This window comes from Pinus tabuliformis, chromosome 3_2 (assembly GCF_031772625.1).
Source record: "Pinus tabuliformis cultivar Carrire ecotype Pingquan chromosome 3_2, CPIR1, whole genome shotgun sequence".
NCBI classification, from domain to species: Eukaryota; Viridiplantae; Streptophyta; class Pinopsida; order Pinales; family Pinaceae; genus Pinus; species Pinus tabuliformis.
The window spans coordinates 608,081,878-608,102,606 of NC_142302.1; the positions used below are offsets into that span (position 1 = coordinate 608,081,878).

A 20,729-nucleotide genomic window follows, 5' to 3' on the forward strand; every position below is an offset into this window, starting at 1 on the left:
ATGTCTTGCATTTGCATACAAATGATGGACTAGACAACAAGCCCACAAAACATGCCTTTAAAACAAATGACTCTTCAAGTCAAGCATGTAGAAAAGACCATTAGGACTCTTTTTCAAAAGATGAAACACTTCATCATTATCTCCATTTGGAGACCAAGTTAACTTCTTCCAAGTCAACATGGCATCACATGCATGTCAAAGCAATCAACCCTGCAAGTTAATTGCACGTACATGTTCAAAAACAAGGAAATCATCAACATCCCTGTGTTCATGCATCTCATGCTCATGCATGCATTTCATCCTTCAACTTTCACTTAAGCACATTGTACTTTCGACGCTGAAATGAAATATAATGTAGATGCATCAATAGACATGCAATCTTAATCGAATAAGAACTCTAACCGTTCCTTACCAATCCCTTCCAAAGGTACTACCTTTCTTTGCACATCAGCATCATCATGTGAATCATTCTGAGACACATCATTCATGGAATCTTCACTTCCATTACTGCCATTTTCTCTTTCCATTTTCTTCAGCTTTGGTGGAAGCGTTGTTGGATTCAAAGTCCAACATTTTACAACAAGATGTCCTTGCTTATGGCAGTAAGTGCAAAACATGTGCATCCTCTTGACAGTATGATTTGCCTTGTCCAATGGACCTTTGGCTTCTTTCTTCCAACATCTAAAAACATTATGGTTATCCAACCCACAAAAGGAACATGCAATTCTTTTTCCATACATATGTGGAAATTTATCATGCTTTGCACAATCAAAAGGAAAATGTTTAGAACCAGATTTATACCTACCTCTTTCACCTTTATTGCCTTCATGAGGAGGTGAAGCAAATGAAGAAGTGGCTTCCTTTGGAACACCATCAATCTCTTCAAGGCTGTTAGAGTCTCCCCAACTCTCTGGTTCAAGTGTGTGCCTCTGAACACCTGCATCCTGCAATTGATGTTTCAAGCTATTGCATTCCTCCTGAATACAATCTTCACACTCTATAATGCAACCCCTCCTTGGAGCTGTTTCAATGGCCTTCATGGTAGCCTTGGAACCTTCTCCATAAGACTGTCCATAGCCAAGACCCAAATACTTAGGCCTTTCTTCAACTATTATTGGTTCAACAATACCTTGTGCATGCTTGCCGAAGCCCTTTCCTTCATAGCCCATCTTGGACATTAGCTTGGAACCTTTGCCTTTGATATGTTTTTTAAAAGAACCAATATAAGCATTCTCAGAGGAATTTGAAGACAAACTGGAATGGTTTACCTCTTCTTCAAGCTGATACTTGACCAAGGCTTCTTGGGCAACAAAGCGTTGTGTCTCCAACTCATGCATCCTTTTCAGGTTCATATTTGCAATATGAAGTTGCCTCTCCATTTCCTGCAATTTGTCAGAAAGAAACGGCTTCTCTTCCTCCATGGAATTCAACTGCTCTCTAAGTCTGCTGCTCTTCCTTCCATCCTCATACATTTCTCTCACTATATCCATCATGGTGGGCAATTCTTGTTTCATGTCTTCATCAAAGAGTCTTGTGATGAAGAGAGAAGAATTCAAGGACTCACTTGTAGAAGTTGTCATTATGCCAATGACTTCTTCTTTCTTCTTGTCCTTGCTGGACCGAGCTTTCTATAGCTTTCTCTTCACCTCTGCAAACTCAAAAAATAGTCAGTCTGCAACAAGCATACATCAATCAGACAATCAATCCTTGACTTCCCAAACACCTTTCAGACAAGCAATCTTTGCTCTGTCAATCAAGCATTCTGATATAACCTTCTTTGAAGGTGAGGTCAATCAAATCTCAGGCTCTAATACCACCTAATCTAAAAATGGGGCACTTAGGCTTCTTGTCTAACTTACAAGAACCTCTCCCACTCCCAAAGCTTTAAATATTCCCAAGTCTTATTGATTAACCAATGCGGAAATGATAATATACTTGAAATTATAGGGGTAAGCTTATATTTATTGTTGGCCATTATGTGCTTTAAATCTGCTGTGTGTGCTAATATGTAAATACATACAATAAATACTAATGTAGCAATAAACAAAACACACAGAACAGCAATTTAATTTGGAGTTCACCCAAAACTCTTGGGCTACATCTCCTTGAGCTCTAGTCAACTCGACTAGGCTCTCTGGGATTATGGTATAAGTCCTTTTTACAAGCTCTTGGCTCAACTCCTACTATTTTACACAAAAACAGTGGGTTCAGATACCATTTTTATCCCCGGCTCTTGAAGCTCTTGGCTCTTGCTCTGCCTCTTTGGCTCTGTCTCTAGCACTTGGCTCTGGCTCTGGCTCTTCAACTCTGGCTTTAGCTCTGGCTTCTTGGCCCTCTGCAACCTTCAGCTCTCTGGCTTTTCACTTGAACTTCAAGTGACCCCAAAGGCTCCCTCAGCTGCTCTGCGCAGTAGCTCTTCAGCTCTCCCTACTTTCTCGGCTCTGCTACTACTTTCAGCATTCAGCTTTCTCTCAATTGAGCTCTCTGCCTCCTTTGAGGTGAGCTTCCAGCTTTTTGGCTACCCCAGCCGTTTCTCTGTGTGCAATCATCCTTCTATGGCTCTTCGCTTCCCTACGCATTGTCTGTTCGACTGCCATCTGGCTCTCGGCCTCTGCCCGCTCAAATCCTTCTTCTAGCGTTAAATAATCATTGCATAACGCATTCAGGGGAGGCGGCCACCTAATCTGCGATGGATGAGGGCATCGGGCCTTTGAAATCCCTGAAACGGCCATTCTCTGGTTACACAGAGAAATGCCTTCAAACTCGAGAAAATCCGCCACAACACAGTCTTTCAGACTTCAAACATCCTGAATTCCGCCTTATATTTCTATCGGGTCCGCCTGAAATCGCTATCGCAAGTCGCCATGCCCCTCTCTGTGGCTTCCCTTTGTATTTCATTTAATAAATGAAATACATGGAAATACATTAAAAAGGCCAATTGATGGATCTCAAATCTTATGAAATAGCGTTTAGATTTCCATCGGGTCCGCTAATCGCATCGCGCATATATATATGTCTATAGCTGCTCCTCTGGTATCTGCGATTGAAATCTGCCGATATCGGCAATCGCGATATCGCATCGCCCGGGGTCGCGCCTTTGCCTTGTGGTATCGCCGATTGCGATCCACCAATTTCAGCGATCGCACCATCACATCGGCCCGCAACCTTTGCCTTGGGTATACACTGCCTGCCTGTGATCCGACCCGGCGATCCAATCATCAGAGGTCGCTGATCAAGGGTGCCTTTCGCACGACTTTAAGTCCTCCTCTTGGCCTCATGCGATGTGATTTTCCCTTATAAGGGTCTTTTGCCCATTTTTAAATGATTTTTGCCTCTTCCCAAAGAACAAAGGGGAGCTTCTTTTTGTGAGAACTTCTCCATTTGAAGTCCGTTTTCACACATTCAAGTTGCGTTGGATTGGGAATGAAGGGATCTCTGCAAAGAGACTATTTCTAAGAGCAGCTTGCACTTTCAGTTTCCTCTGATTTACAAAGGATTTGTGCCATTTGGCACCTTTTACCTCTTATATGAAGCCTTTTAGACTTAGAGGTTTATCCAGGGTCCATTTTTGGATCACTGACACAAAAGTTAAGGTCGGTTTAAGAGGCTAATTAGCCCTCCTCCAATGCCTATAAATACAAGTCTAGGGAGGACTTGTATTTGACACATCAGATTAGGCTTCTTGTTTTGGATATTGGTTGGTCATCATTGTACTAAAATAAATCTTCTCTCTTTGTTGAACATTTGATATTAATCAATAAGAAGGTTTGGTTTGGTTTTCCCCCTTGTGGGGTTTTTCCCTGGCATTAGCCTAAATATCTGTGTTCATTGTTTTGGCTTGTCTTCTTATGCATATTGTTGATGATGTTTTGTCTACAATTACTGTCAATAATGGTCTAAAGTTAATGCTAAGTGATTGTTAATGAAATCTATTGTGATTTCTATTAGAATCTGAAGTGGAATTGTTATTGGGCTAATAAAAGATTGAAGTAATTGTTGCAAGCATAGAACATACCATAAAAGTTAACAGTGGGCTCCAATATGGGTCTCATGGGTCTCCAACTAGCTCAAGAACAAGTCGATGCTCTATCAATGAGGGCTAGAAAATGACACATGCCCTGCCATGTCTCCCTAGGAAAGACATAATCCTCCTCTAGGACCTGGAACAGCTGCCAAGTGTCAAGTGCAATGTGTAGTCGGTTGGGCAAAATGCTTAAAGTGCATCATCATCTCTGAATAGCTAGGGCACAAGCAAGCAAATGGTGGTGCTAAAGTAGCCCATGGTGTGGCAATCAATGCTCTACATGGATGGAGGCCCATGGCTCTCAATGCTCACCCTACAAATGCCATTGAGATCCTTTGTAGGGCTTCGATCCAGTATAGGGAGGCCAGGTCCAAGATGAAAACCCACCTGCAATTATGTATAAGATCCAATGTGTCTCCTCAGCTTCCAATATAATCATTCATTAGTGCAATTGAGTAAATAAGTTTGTTGATCAAGGGCAGAAGTGGGCACTTCATAATGGGTTTCCCTTTCCAAATTTGGGGCTTTGAACATATCCTATTGTTACCTTCCTAGATAAGAGAGGTTAATGAAGGACCTTAGGACCTATTAGGTGTTTCAACCTCTAAGGGAATGAGGGAATGACAAGTCCAAGTTGCACCCTTCAAATTGCAGGTGTCATGTGAAATAATGATGGAACAAAGTAGGGACAAAGGGAACGCTCCAAGCCACATGCCATGGTACAAGGGTAGTTACGTTGAGGAAAGCCCACACCTTAGGTACATATATGACTATGGGAGGCAGCAATTGTGGTACATGAGCCACCCCGACCTTTGTTTTTCCACCCTTATTCATTTTCCTTTTACGTTTTGTTGATTCTTCTTCATTTCACTGCTCAAGGCTCAAGAGGATAAGAGCAAGATGTATAAGATATAACAGTGATTACCCCCTTAAACTGTGGAAGTTCATCGTCCACCAAGTTTGGGGTATTCATGGGTTCCTTAATGATGTAACGGGCACTCATAGGGGCCCTAGGAACCAGGGTGATGGCCATAATGATAGGGGGTAGAGCTCATGTTTGGATTTTTCCCATGTGCTAAATTCTATTATCCCTGCCATCTTTTGCATTTTGTGGTAAATTTCCTGTTGTATGTGGCCATATTATGCTTTTGTCTTTCTTTTTAGTTGCATTAACCTCTGAGGCATTGTTCCAAGCTCGACCCAAAGTGTGGACAAGGGGAAGGGGAAGCTAACACCTTGTGGACCCAATGGACAAATGTGAACCCAGATAGCGAAAATGTGAAAAGGGCTCGTGATGAGCATAGCTAAGTGAAATATAAAGTGTCGGGAAGCAAAACCACGCAACCACAATCCGAGTTTCCCATGTATGCCACTCCTAAAGCTAATAGTCAATAAAGGAGATCCCACGAGACTAGGATTCAAGATTAACCCCCTAGTTGAGGTAAGGGAACAAGAGTACAGTCAAAACCCTTCCTTCTTCCAAGTAACCCAATAATCCATTCTCAAGTGTGCCCAAGAAAAACAAGCATAAACAACCAATTACATAATGAAAAATCATACCTTCAGGGTTGGATGGCCCACCTTCAAACATACGATTCATGACAAATGAGTGAGGATACACAACAGTTGGCTTAGGTGGCGGAGAAAAGTAGCACATCAAAGCTATCAAGTGGCTACAAGGGGTCGTTGACTGCCAGTTAGAGACAAATCTAGGAGGAAATTTCTCCTATGGGGTCACCACTAGTGGTGGGTAACATGGCCTTTATGAAAAAGGAATAGAAGTTGTATTAAAGTCTAATGGCATAAACATATTATGATGGGCTCTATTATCAAACAATGTAGGTGGCTCAGTTGCAAGTCTGCAAAATAATTTCAGAATGCTGCTTTGAAATTTCTCAGATATTTCCTAAAGTCCTCTAGAAGAAGTCCTATATATCTAAGCAATGGGATGAATAAGCCTAGACTTGAATGATGAAATTCATTGCAGGGACCAATGTTGTTGTTACAATTGTGAACTTCTTGATTTAAGGAACATTGCATATCGAATGCAAAGATAAGAAGATATGATAAAAGGATGAAGCTCCTCTTCAAAATCAAAAGTCTGATCAAATTTATTAATGACGGATTTGAAATTTAATGACAATCCTAGGTCTGGAAGATTGAAATATTTTGAATCTAGTAAGGATTTGAAACAAAATATCCTAGGGCTTATTGGCAATTCTCTAGGTCCGATACCAAGAATGATGAAGTTGGCAAATGATTGCAAGATTGAGTGGGTTGGTAAATTGATTATGGTTGAAGTTAAAGCCCTCGTAATACAAATTGCAAACCCTAGCAAAATAGTCGTTAACCCCATTGAGAAAAAAACGGTTGAAAAAGCCTTGGGCTTATGAATTGATTGGTTTCACTTCAAATAAGATATCCTAGATCCTAGAAGATGTGACATCCTCACAATGAAGTTGATTTGCAAGTTGGGTCCAGGAAAACTAAAGATCAAGAGGGAGCTGACATGATCCCAAAAGATAAGTATCTTGTATTTCTTTTATTGTTTTAATCATTACTGACATTGGATTGTTATGGTTTGTAAGCCCTCAGTAGGGTTTGGAGAAGAAAATCTAAGGCTTATGGACCAATCCTAGAGTTGATTGTTTGTTCGAACGAATAAACCCTAACTCCTTAATAATGTGGATGATGTGAACTCCTTGATGATGTGGACTCCTTGATAATGTGGATTCCTTGGTGATGTGGACTCCCTGATGATATTGACTCCTTAATAATGTAGATTCCTTGATGATGTGGACTCCTTGTGGACTCCTTGATGATGATGTGGACAAGGTCAACTCCTTGATAATGTGAACGATGTTATCTCCTTTGATGATGTGGACAAAGTTGACGGGATCTAAGAAGGATAACATCAAGAGGGAGCTGACACATTCTCAAGAGATAAGTATTTTCTTGTTTGTTGTTTCATTATGAGTCTCTTGTCCTTGTATGACCTGCATGGTTGTATTTGTTCTTCCATGGCCTCCTAGTGAGGATTGCGGGAACATGACGAAGTATGTCAAGGCTATAGAAATCGTTGAAAATATGGATGAACAAAGTGACAAGAAGACTCGTGATTGGATCAGCTTTGGACTCAAAGCGAGTAGACAAGATCAGCTTGATTGAAGCATGTTTTGATCCATGATGTAAAGAAGCGAGATAGTTTGAAGTCTTGAATATTAATGCTGATCAAAATCTGCCAAGGAAGACCCTGTGACTTTTCTGTTATATGTGTTTCTGACAAGGGTTGAGGTCCTCTTCATCTAGTGTAAGAGGGAGATCATTGAAAGATTGAAAGTATGGTACGAACCTAGCGAAATCCCTGTTGAGGTTGTGAGATAATGGACTGCGAGTCCTTGGACACTTTCTTGAGGAAAATATGAAGAAGTTGCAAGACTCTGTTGTTGATTTTATGAATCCCTCTAATTGGCTAAATGAACCATGTGATGCATGGAATTTTTGACTCTATATGGACTGAACTTATTCTATGTGTTGTGTTGATCTGAATGACATGGATGGTCTTGCTCCATGTAGCACAAATGAAGCTAAAAATGTAGTTGATTTGTGAAGTTGGTTGTTGATCTATTTGACCTTGTGCTGGATAGCAGGTTGTTGATATTTGCTTTTGTAAGAAGCCACTTGTTGTTTGTTGGATTCAACCATTGTTGTTGATGATTGCTTCTATGAGAAGCCTCGACTAAAGCTGAATGAATAACTAAATGATGTTGCTGGAATTTGATAAAATCCACCATGGCCACTTTTTTATTGTTGAGTTGGTTGTTGATGTTTATGTGAAGAAACTGGAATGGGTAAGAATCCCTTTGGATAGGGAGCATTAATTACATAGCAACATGAATCTTCCTTAGGTTGCAGTTGTGAGACCAATGGATTGGTAGGGGAGATTGCCACTCACTTAGGTTGTGTGTTGTGAGATCTTGTGGTCGGGGAGGTGCATTTAGATGGTGATTCCTCCCTTAGGCTATGTGTTGTGACACTTTGTGGTTGGGGAGATGCATTGAGATGGTGATTCCACCCTTAGGTTGTGTGTTGTGAGACCTAGTGGTTGGGGAGATGCATTGAGAGGATGATACCTCCCTTAAGTTGTGTGTTGTGAGACCTTGTGGTCAGGGAGATGCATTGAGATGAGTTGGATGACGTATGAGTCTAATGATCTCTCACTTAGGCTGTGTTGTGAGACCTACGGATTGGTCCAAGAGATTGATCCTCAGAGAGAGAGAGAGAGAGAGAGACTTGCATTTGTGATCTCTTCCTTGGGCTGTGTGCTCTGAGACTTATGAACAGGTCAGGAAGATTGATCTTGCAAGAGAATGAAAAATACCTCCCTGGTTAACAGGGAGTGTTGGAAATATAGTAGCCATTGTCAATATTTTCTTCACGTGAAGAATCTTAAAATTTGAATTTACATTTTACCTCCAAAATATATTCAAGTCGACCTCTTATTATTTTAGGTCAACTAGGCCCCCAAGAGGCACCCATTCGACCCCCTTCAAAAGTCTATATAAAGGAGAGCCTTCCTCCTCATTTCACACATCAACTTTGTCTTGATTCTCCCTGATCTTGCGAATTTCAGAAGGAGAATAAGGAGGGTCGAAAATCTGAAGGAGGCAATGCACTTGGCTTAACATTTGATCTTGGTTCTTGGTTACTATTTTGGCTATTAACTTTCTATGGTTATTTCTTATGTATTGATGATTCTGAAACTCTCTCACTTGTAAGGAAAGAATCCTTTGGGTTTTCCCCTTGTGGGTTTTGCCTTGGCCTCGGGCCTAAATTTTTTGTGTCTCTTGTCTTATTGTCTCATGGTTATCTTTACTACTCTTTCATGTTCTATGGTTGAAATTTTCTTTTGTGTAATTGCTTAATCATATTAAATATTATTAATGCTAACTTATTATTGGAAGTAGTCACATGTTGAAGGAAATTATTTTTCTAGCTTATGTGCCCTAGAAAAAATAACACCTTGGAGTTGTCATCTTCAATGATGCAAGATGACATGAACTTGTGAGTGTGGTAAAAAATTGTCATACTGTGAAATGATCTAACCATCCCAAATCAATTTTCAGTGGAATGTTGCAATTGTAAGCCTTCCAAAATGAAATATTATCATGAAAATTCTTCGCTTTCTGAATTGTTGACTTTATTCTTAGTGTCCTTCTCCTCATCTTTTAAACTTTTGAATCTTTGATTAGTTCAAAATTCAAATAAGTTAATAACCTTTGATTAAGGTTCTTTAAGCATAAATTTTCCTCTTCTTGTTCTAATAGGTGCTTCTTGAGTTCTTTCTTTGTGCTCTTATCCTTCTTGACTTGTGCAAGTAATTATACACTCTAGTCCCTGAGGCAAGAAATTTCTTCGGCTTTTTTTATTATTTTCTTATAATGCATATCCTCGCAATCTTTATATTTATGTTGTGATGCCTTATCGTATTGTTGAAGTTTGGCTATTTTGTCTTCCAATTTTTAATATGTGAAGTTTCTTGATCTTCCAACTGCAATTTCTAGAGACACTTGATTACATTGTCTTGTGGGAGTGATGTTGGTGTTGAACTTGCAAGATGGATTCTTTTTTTTTCAATTCTTGAGTCACGAGTTCTTTCTTAAAATCAGCCTTTTGCCACTCAAGTGTCGCTATTAATTGTTTTATCCCTTCATGAAACTCCATATCTATTTCTGACGATTGTTTTTGTGTGTCACTTCAATATTCAACAAAAGTAAAAGTTTTGTAACATTTTTCGAAGATGACATTTTGATTTCTAAATGACTCTCGACAATTAAAATATTGCTATAAACAAAAATGACATTTTTAAAAGAGACCAAGATTCCTTATGGAATGCATCTTTCTGTTTTTTCTTGACTTTTTTTAACTCCTTAATTATTCACTTGAACCTATACACTTTGTTTCGATTTTGGCCTTTTTTAAAATTTAAATAAGAATTTTGGAAACCTTAATTAAATTGAATATTGAAAGTACCTTTCTTCCTCAAACTTTAAAAAACTTTATTTGATATCTTTCAAAAGTTTTCACATTCTATGTCGACAACAACAGCTTGATTAATTAAATGACTAATTAATTTTATAGAAGCTTGCAACGCTTACAATGGAGTCTTATATAACTCAACGTGACCAGCCATCTCGATACACAGCAGGGACTTTTTCTTTATAGTCCCAGTAATCACATTAATAATGGTCGAGGTGGTTTCCAGCTAGTCCAATGAGTTTTCAAGCAGATTGGGTATACAACAACGGCTACACAATACAACCCTAGCGCGATTTTATTTCAAGACATCTGTGGTTATACTATTTGTTCCTAGATTCCTGTGCTCACGAACTTTCACAAAGGTTTAATCATGAGATGGAAGCTACAACAATGGTTACCTGGATTCCTATGCTCACAAGTTCTCGTGAAGCTGTAATCACGAACTGGAAGTTGAATCGAGGGTCACAGCTCTTTTGATACAATTACCCTATTCTGCGTACTTGGTGTATCGCTTACGGATAGCTCACATGCATAGCTATGGTGGTTGTTTTGCTGCTTCTGTTGACTTCTTTTTTATATTTTTTTTATTCTATTTCTTCTTTTTTCTTATGTGCATATATATATATATAGAGAGAGAGAGAGAGAGAGAATTTTTTATGTAATGACCAAAAGTCAACTTCAACTTCTAGTGGCCAAAGGCCGAAATCAGATTGATTGTCTAGTTGGAGAAACTCCAAAATCTTTAAGTGTGCGACAAAAGCTTGGCCAATGGCCAAGATCAGAGAACGAGGCCCTAATACCAATGTAATGAACAAAGTTCGTATACTGAAAAATACTCGGAACATCCGGAATATGTAATTATCCATAATAGGATAAATATTAATATATATATATATATATAAATGTTAAATGTACAAGTGATATGATATGTTGGTTACAAATGAGGGCCCTGCTTATATACTAGGCAAGGTGTCCCTTCACAAATAGCCTTGTCCTTTAGGACATGTCTGTTCAATATGCTAATTGTTTATGTTCATGACATATTGTTACTATAATATCATATGCTTCTTTCATAAGAAAATTGAGTTCATATATTAAAAAATGGATTACCAATTGATCTTAAGAACATAGTAGCAATTAAGAGCATATGATATAATAAAGAATACAAGACTCTTGAACTCTAATTACTTCATGCAGAAATAAGTTGACCAAGGTCCAAAAGTTTCTAAAGATAACCAAGCTTACCACAAGTTATTTTGTTTGGCTCATTTGCAAAAACCTTGACTAGCTTGCCCTGCACAGAACAAAACCCCATCAATAGCAAAGAATGTAAATTCTGGTTAATAAGCTAGACATGATGATTGTTCATACAAAATATCTATTCTTCAATTTACATCAGATACTTCACCACTTTCATCCAGTAGATCATTCCGCAAGTCTATGTTAAATTACAAACCTCTTTACAACTTAGATCATGATGGCTCTCAATCACAGCCTATTAATAACTTATTAACAGGCATATAATTTTTTATTTTGATTTACATCTATTTTCTTTACAGCATCATTTATCAGGATGATTTGCTCTCTCCCATATCCAAAAATAAATTTAGTTCAAACTTTCTATCAATTTGATGTTAATGATAAGAGTGATTGCAAAATATTAAGTTACAATCACTTCTCATAAAATAAATCTAATGAGATGTTTTGAAACATAGGAAACATAACTACTTTTTAAATGGGAATTCTCTTGTCTACATTTAAAATGTTCAAAGTTCAAAAAAAAATACTAATAATTTATACATTAGAGTCTAGAATGAACAGATAGTCAGTCCAAACATGATACCAAATACCGGTAAATACCAGGTCAATGGGTCATTGATAGTAAAACTGATTCAAGAAATTTAACTTGCTGTGCTTTATCATGTTAATTTAGATCAATATAAAATGAAGAGACATTTTGAAGACACTCAAAGTGTTCAAGTCCCAACATCTTGGATATTTTCAACAAAATCAATACTGCAGTGTGAAATATATCCCCCACCTAAGTTATTAAGTGAAAACTGAACGTAGAAATGGGTTACTACATGTGACAACAATCTAAAATCATCAGTGCATCAATATGATATATGTATAGATAGGGCACAATGGTATGCAATGTCCATTGTTGCACAAAAAGACATTTTCAACTGCTTCAAACTCCTTGGTTAATCTACCATAACTAATCCCCAGATTAAAATGAAGCTTTATAGACTATGAAAACATCAAGTCAGCGGTCAAAAGTCCTTTAGTGGTTGTTTTGCACAAATTTATTTTAGACTTTGGAGTATTGTTTTACTTTAAGCTCGCTATTTCTTGTGCTTTACTCTAATTAATATGATTTTGAAATTTCAAAACATTTTACTGGTCTTCAAATATATTTTGAAGCTTTGTATCGCATGTTGCTTGTCACAACTATTTCAATGTCTTTTCTATCTCAGACAAACAGCAAAGGAACTCCAATTAGTAACCATGAATACAAAGTGCAGTCATCTTTATGCAACATCTAGAGCACAGGACTTTAAACAATTGTAACAACACCTTTCGACTTCTCTCATCCATTGGAACGCATTCAATGGCAATCCATGCTTCAACATCATCTGCCGTAATTGTATATTCAGGTTGAGCTGCCCCTGTTCTAACAGATAACCAACATTCTAGTTAATAAGCATCCAGTAGCAACCCAATCATTCTATCCACAAAGAATATCTATAAATTGAATTCCTTTCAGTGTGCAAATCCTAGGATATCAACAAGCATATTATAATGGCAATATCTTGATGCCTACCCTCAATGTAGTGCACAGTGCCATCTTGTAAGTGACGAACCCACTAAGAATGACAACAATAAAGTTAGCCAGTAATAACAGTCTACAAAAACATACACCAATCAAACAAATTGTTGCAATCTTTGGCTCAAACAAATCATCTAAATGAATGGTAATTTCAAATAGGGGCATTACATGAACATGAACAAGTTAGTGTTTAATCAATCAGACCTGAAAAACACAAAGAGAAGTTCCATTGACAGAAATTCCACATGCTTGTAATGTATTCCCTGGTACAGCATCACCAACAATTTGGAAATTTTCTATTGCAGGAAGCGGATCATCTTCTGCAAATGCATGTCTCAAAAGAAAAATAAGAATCCCAATACGGACTGATCAATATAGAAAATGTAAGACCGAAAAAACTGTAATAGCATTTTCATTACCTTCTGAAATGGAAGAATGCTCCTCTGGTAGTGGTGGCAAATGAGGAGAATGTTGTGCAGTATCTCTCGGCGTCTGATCTTTGTCCCTCAAGTGTCCAGGCCAAGACTCTTCCACCTCAATGTCACTGGAAGGATCATTTACTGCTGCATGTACAGTATTTTCCTCATCACTAGGAAACATTGAGCTGTGTACAGGCCCGTTGGCTTGAGATTGTGGTTCAAAGGTACTGCCATTAAGTGTTAGATGCAGAAATCAGTCTCTTGAAAACATTTCATAAGGTTTAGTACATTTTCAAAATTTGTTACAATTTTACTTTCCCCTTCTGCCAGTGTCTATGACAGGAGAATCGCTCCTTAAAGAAAGCAACCAAACACTCCCCATGAAGACAGACTAAGCACCAACTCTAACAACATGCTTTAAGGGAAAACCTTGTATAAGTTACAAAAAAATTTAGAACACAGGTACGTGCACAACATGGGGATGGCTGTCCGGCACAACTTGAATTCACCCAAATATGCAAAAAAACGCAGGTTGGGAACAGCAAACAATATGCATTAAAAATTTAATGTTTGAAAAAAAAGGAAAAAATGGTGCAGTTGGGCACATTTGGAAGCTCTCTGACGCTCTTAAAACATGTGTGACCATACCTACTAATATTAATATCCATAAATCTCCTATTATTATGAAATGTGTATAATATAAATATAATTAACACATAATTTGACCAATCAAAGTACCTTTATAAGTTTGAAAAATAAATTCTTTACTTTCAATAGTCGTTAACATATTTTTTATAAACGGGGATGAACTTTGGCAGAAATTTGTTCTTCATCACTAGGAAACATTGAGCTGAGTACAGGCCCATTCGCTTGAGATTGTGCTTCAAAGGTACTGTCACTAACTGTCCGACACAGAAATCAGTCTCTGTAAAACAATTCACAAGGTTTGTTACTATTTCAAAATTGATTACTTTTAGTTTCTCCTTATGTCAGTGTGTATGACAGGAGAATCCTTCCTTAAAGAAAGCAACCAAACACTCCCCATGAAGACACTGACAGACTAAGGACAAACTTGAAAAGCATGCTTTAAGGGAAAATTTGTGTAAGTTGCACAAATTTCTAGAACACATATACATTTACCACATGAGTATGGTGTCCAGTACGACTAGAAGTTTCACTCAAAATTGCAAAACATGGCAGGTTGGGAGCAGAAAATAAAACACATTAAAAAATACAACAAAATAGGGGAGTTGGGCAAATCAGTAAGATGCCTGATGCTCTTAAAACATGTGTGACCATTCATACCTACTAATATTAATATGCATAAACCTATCATTTTTATGAAATTGTGTATAAATATTAGTATAATAATACATAATTGATCAATCGGTATAAGTGACCCTTTCAGTGTCTGATATGTTTTCTATACTTTTTAAACGGCGATGAACTTTGAGCAAATCAAGAAGCAAAAGCCAAAATAAACCAGTATGTAAACAAATTTTAAAATTGCTCTCAACTCTTTAAAATGCAAATTGACATGGGTCCGCTGAGAACAAACCAAAAGGAAAGGATGAATAAGAAAGTAATCAATAAACCTGAGATGTGTTGAGTCTTGACCATTAAAATGAAGCACTTAATACCCAATGACACACACGTATACACACAGATTCATAGGGTCCATTCCAATATTGCATGAAGTGGGGACGTTTTTTGGAAGCAGGGATGCGGAAGTGTCATTTCCCAAAAATCTAGCAAGTGAAGCGTCTCGGAATTGTCTACTATATATATATATAGTAGATGCTTCTGAGACGCTTCGCTTGCTAGATTTTTGGGAAATGCCAAATTAGTTGTAGAAGACATGAAAACATGCATATTTTTACATAAATCAAGAAAGATATGGCATCCATTGTACATCGATAATTAATTATTCCAGCATCAGCCATCTAGAATCAAGATTCATCTTCTCTTGTCTAGTCTTTGCCTCTACTTCAATTCTATAGGGATATTAGTCAACATTGCATAATTTTGATCAAATAGCTTAATCCAAGCCTTATAATATGGTAGAGAAAGCTTAACATGCCTGATCAATGATTTTGACTTGAGTGAAGGGTACAAAATTGCTAAGGCCATGACAAAGGAGTTCAACAATCAACAATACCAACAATGGGGTACATATAGGGCTTGGAGCTCTTGATTAAATGCTAATCGCATGCCCTCATACATGATATAATCCAATGATACGCCACAATCCCATTGATCCTGAAAACTGTTAAGTCTATTGAATTTTTAATCGGATATGAAATTCTATTTTCTCCATATGAAGTCTGATGAGGTTGGAATCACTCTCAAGCACCTTGAGTCATTTCATGGTAATGTTAAAAATTTAAGTAAAAGTATGGAAATGAAAGATAAAGGAAAATGTCACTTTTATTTTAAGAATTTAATATTACCATTAAGGAGCATCTACGGAGCATCAAGGGGCACCTTGGGGAGTATTCGGAAAGAGTAGTTCCTCACATAACAGTTTGAAATTTCCAAAAAAAAAAAGAAAAAAAAAGCCTCGTGGAACCATGTGAACCATCCACCTTCTCTTAGATCCGCTCGCGATCCGCAGTGGATACACGCCCAAACCTCCACATATTCGCACCCGATCCTTTCCAGATCCACGGATCGAGCCCCCACGGATCCAATTTTGCAGGAATCGCCAAAAAAAGGCAGAACTGCGGATTCGCAGTTCCGTCGAAGGATCGGTGGCGGATCCGTACGGGACACGGTTCTGCCTCCAGATCCTTTGGGGGCGGGATGGTTCCTGCAACATTGGTACATTCATCATAATCCACAGTTTGTAGGCCAACTTGGACGAAAATGACATTGTAACCTAGCATAAAAATTTGCTAAAACACTGGTGATTTGAACTGCATGCATTAAGAACACACAAAATCACAATGGGAACATTATACCCCCACAATCAAAACCTTCAGCCAAGCTCCCGCAATTGCTTTGACCTCCTGAAATGTTTCCTATGAGTTCCAAAGCTTCCACAACTTCAACTCCCCTACATGGAGATTATTATGCATTTACCTTCATATTCACAATTTCACATGCATCCATATGCAAGGGATTACATAATCAGCTCCATGCAAGTGTGTGAGAATATATATATATATATATATATATACATAATAAGTTCTGTGCAAATCTCTGGGCATATCAATCTCATATATATAGACATAATTGTTTATATATTACAATAGATACAATATTTCAGAGCCTCCCAATTTACTCCCTGAAATTTATCATGAGGATAATAAATTAGAAATTACATAATAAGCTCTGTGCAAATCTGTGAGCATATCAATCTCATATATATAGACATAATTGTTTATATATTACAATAGGTACAATATTTGGAGCCTCCCAATTTATTCCCTGAAATTTATCATGAGGATAATAAATTATAAATTATCATGATAAAAAACACACAAGAAATAAAAATGTTATTAGGTTTGAACTTGCAGACAAAGGAATAGCCAGAAGTAGAATCACAAGCATATTAGGGACAAGGACAAGTGTCACCATGCAAACCTGCGCAAACAAATCTGCCTTCATAGGCTCTTTCTCCAATGTGCATTCACCTCCTTAATAAATAAATAGGATCCAAGGTGGTTACAATTCCTTAAAACTTGTGCAATGGAGTGAACAACAATGAAGTGATCAATGCTCAACCAAATCCACACGGATGCACCCTGGAGGAGGGTGCCAACCTCCTCACACCTGTGAAAAAGAAGAGGCTACACAAACAAAGCAGAAAAATGTTTGACCTTTGACCATGTGTCAAACAGCCCATCACCTGGTCCGAGTTCATGTTCGAGTTCAACAAGCTTAATATTCATTAAAAGTTCAACCTTTCAAAATTTTGATCATAAAATTCGGGATTAGAATTGACAACTTTTAAATTTAAAATTTTTAAAATACATATAATAAAAGTCATTCAATATAAATAAATAACAAAAATAAATAAATATGATAAAGAAAATAGATAAATATGGTAAATCAGTTCATTTTTTTCCTAATCAGTTCAGTTTAGAGTTCACATTCAATTCTATTTAAAATTCGGCGTACAAGAATGGGCATGTTCGAATTATCTTGAAAATCGGTAAACTTTGACCTTGAAGGTTAAATTTACCAACCATTACTGGAAGGAGCTACAACCCCTGGTTTATGAACATCCACTGGAAGGAGGTGACAACCTCTCTAAGGAAGCTACATCTTCCTTTCCTAGCACCACCCTGTCGCCCTGTAGAATAAAAGATAAAATAAAATCTTCCTGGGCTTCGTTCTAGGGACAATGATCCAAAGACAACAAGATACAATCATTGTTATCTCAGATTGAACATATTCAACTTTAGGTACAGCTCCAGTAAGTTTGCCACAGTAATTATATCCTCTAATGCAACAAACAAGATCTAGTTCATACCTCCAAACAGTTGCTCCAAGCATGACTTCAAAGTCTGCTCAAGAATGCATTCAATGCCTGCTTAAGAGTGACTCCAAGAATTACTTCAAGGATCTTTTGAAAAGACAACTTCAAGTACTTCTCCAATTGTCTTCAAGTTCTGCTTCAAACTTGTCAAAGCCTGCCCCAAAAATTCATCAGATGGTTGCTTCAATGCTTCTAATTTAACACTTAGACATGCACCAATCTCTGCTGCAGCCTTCTGATATTAAGGTCTGCTACAGTCAAGTCTGCTCTCAAAGGTCTGGTTCAGGATAAATATCAAGGACTTCTCCCAAGATTCAATTTATGCCTCAGTGAACATAAATATAAATAATAATGATTAACTAACTAGTAATTAGTATTGAATAGGCATGTCTCTAAAGACATGACTGTTTGTGAAGAGGTATCTGTCTAGGTATATAAGTAGGCCCTCATATCTTTTGTACACTCTTATATAATATATTAGTGTCCTATCATGGATATTCACATATTTCAAATCTTTTGAGTATTTTGTTGCGTATATGCACTTTGTTTGTTACATTGGTATCAGAGCATTCCTCTGATTATACAAACCTGGTTTGTTACAATGGTATCAAAGTTGTTCGATCCTCTGGACGCCCAACCACCGCATAGAGCCAGTCTGATCTGTCCTTTCGCCATCAACATATCACCAACCTTATTGTCATCACAATTGAAGTGTTTCGCTACACAAGTTTAGAGTTTCTCCATATTTCCATTAGGCCTTTGGCTATTGAAAAACAAAAATCTGGTCTTAGCCATTGACTAGAATAAAAAATATTACAAAAATAGAAGAAAAAAATATTGAAAAAAAAGTCAAAGAAAAATATATAAAAAATGTAAAAAAAAAACTATAAAAGAAAAGAGACCACATACATATATATATAGAGAGATAATATTAAAAATAAATAAAGAAAAAGAGGAGTTTAAAAAAAAAAAGAGAAAAAGTGAAGGATATAAAAAAGTGAATTATATATATAGAAAAAAGGAGTTATAACAAAAAAAAAAATTAAAAGCAAGTTATTATTAAAAAAACAAACAAACAAAATATAAAAAAGAACGGTGCACCCACCCATGACCAGTTAGCCACCCGACGAAGCCATTGTTGCTGATTGAATCTGGCCGACTGTTCAAATCCATGTCACCCCCATCGACTCCCGATCAGTCGTCATCGTCGAGGCTGTGAAATCTGCCATAGTCAGTGTTGGAGCCCCACACGGCTGCGTGCAGCCACAAACGCCTGACCATAGCTAGTAGAATCCATATGCAGCCACCTTGTATGTTTTCTTTGCCCATCCACTACACTCCTCGTCTCCTCTTGTCCGTTGTCAATCGAACAACCATCCATTGTTGCTCCTGCGTCTACCATATTCCACAGCCCTTGACCCTATAATAGTTGTTGGTCGACTCCTCTCCTTCCACCGTCATCTACACTAGTTTTATCCATTGTTGTAAGCATACCATTCGTTGCATCCTGTACATATGCGTCCATCACAACCCTGCTGTAACATACGCTTCTAGCCATAGGTACACGTTGTTGTCCCTGTCGCTCTGTATGATCCATGCGATAACTAGTCTACTATACAACTTTGCAATGGAATTTTTTTGTATAATAGTGTGGTTGTGTGTTAAAAATTCAGCAAATTACTTATTGATCACACCAATAGTCGTGACCTTATGCAATGGACCATTAAAGTTCAAATTCATTACAAGGAGATTACATAAAGAGACTTTTTAAAGAGTATTATATTTTAAAGAGAGAATTAAATTTCTTCTTCATAAAAGTTTATTTGAAGTATAAAAAATTACACATTAATGGAGAAAAAATCAAAAGGTATCTTTTAATAAAAGGGAGATTAAATGCAAAAAAATACAAAAAAATCAAATTAAATCACTTTAATTAAAATATTAAAAAAAAATTATTGAAATTAGAAAGCGTTACGTTTAAACCCAAAGCAAATGGAGTCTAATTTGAAATTGAAGGAAGGGCGATTTTTAGGAACCTCACGCAGCATTGCTCCAGTGTTATTCAAAACTAAAGGGACTCTTGCAGGAAAAGAGGTTATTATTTCTCTCTCCTGCCAAAGGAAAAAATTATATAAACTCTAACCTTGCTAACAAATTGGTGATTCCCGAGTCAAATGTAATTGAAAAATCAAACCGCTAGGATAGAAAACAATATGACATAACAAATTTACAATTAAACATTGGGGATTATACTTTTATATCACAATTCTTTGTTTGATCCTTGTGGGAGGATCAAGGTGACGTTATTCTACATTCACCCTAGATGGAATCACTAGGGAATTTATCCTAAATACGAGAAAAAAGTTTTTGACATTTTTCTACAGGAAGAAAAATATAGCACTGCAAAACATTACATTGAATGCAGATTCAATAACACCAGAAGACATACAAAATATCTCAAAAGTAATTTTTCAAGCAAGTAAAAGAGCAATACAAAACATGCAAAGGGAAGTTGATAAAATCACCGCTGAAAAAATGAAAAAGTTTCTCAACTTAAAGACCATAGTGAAAAATTACTAATCAAATTAAGAAGCTTAAGAAGGACAAGAAGTCGTTGGAAAACAAGGTACAACACCTTTTTGAGAAGGAAGCTTTGAAATCTTCAAATGTAGAAATTCAACTTGAAGAGAAAGGAATAAATATCGATACACTGAATATCACAACTCAAGAAGAAGACAAGTCATTTGAAGAAAAGAAATACTTAGATGTTGCAGTTCAGGTGATGAACATTCTAAGGGAAGGTTTTGTAACCAACTCAACAACATCAGCACCTAAAGTAAATTAGGAAATTGCCAAACACGTGATAAGGGGAAATCAAATCACCAGTTGTCCTTATCGACATCTGAATCACAAGAGAAGACATGTCAATCAATT

At 37.1% G+C, this 20,729-nt stretch overlaps 1 protein-coding gene across 4 annotated transcripts in view; it reads right to left on the minus strand.

The window, feature by feature from the left end:
* Nucleotides 1-20,729, minus strand: part of LOC149182083 (uncharacterized) — a 355,894-nt gene that overhangs the window by 101,490 nt on the left and 233,675 nt on the right. For all 4 annotated transcript variants that reach the window (XM_089416738.1, XM_089416740.1, XM_089416741.1 and 1 more), the window contains 5 exons: nucleotides 13,313-13,539; nucleotides 13,098-13,213; nucleotides 12,888-12,930; nucleotides 12,641-12,732; nucleotides 11,309-11,357 (listed from right to left, as the gene is read on the minus strand). In XM_089416738.1, the coding sequence (XP_089272864.1) occupies nucleotides 11,309-11,357; nucleotides 12,641-12,732; nucleotides 12,888-12,930; nucleotides 13,098-13,213; nucleotides 13,313-13,539 (527 nt within the window). The remainder of the gene's footprint in view (nucleotides 1-11,308; nucleotides 11,358-12,640; nucleotides 12,733-12,887; nucleotides 12,931-13,097; nucleotides 13,214-13,312; nucleotides 13,540-20,729) is intronic.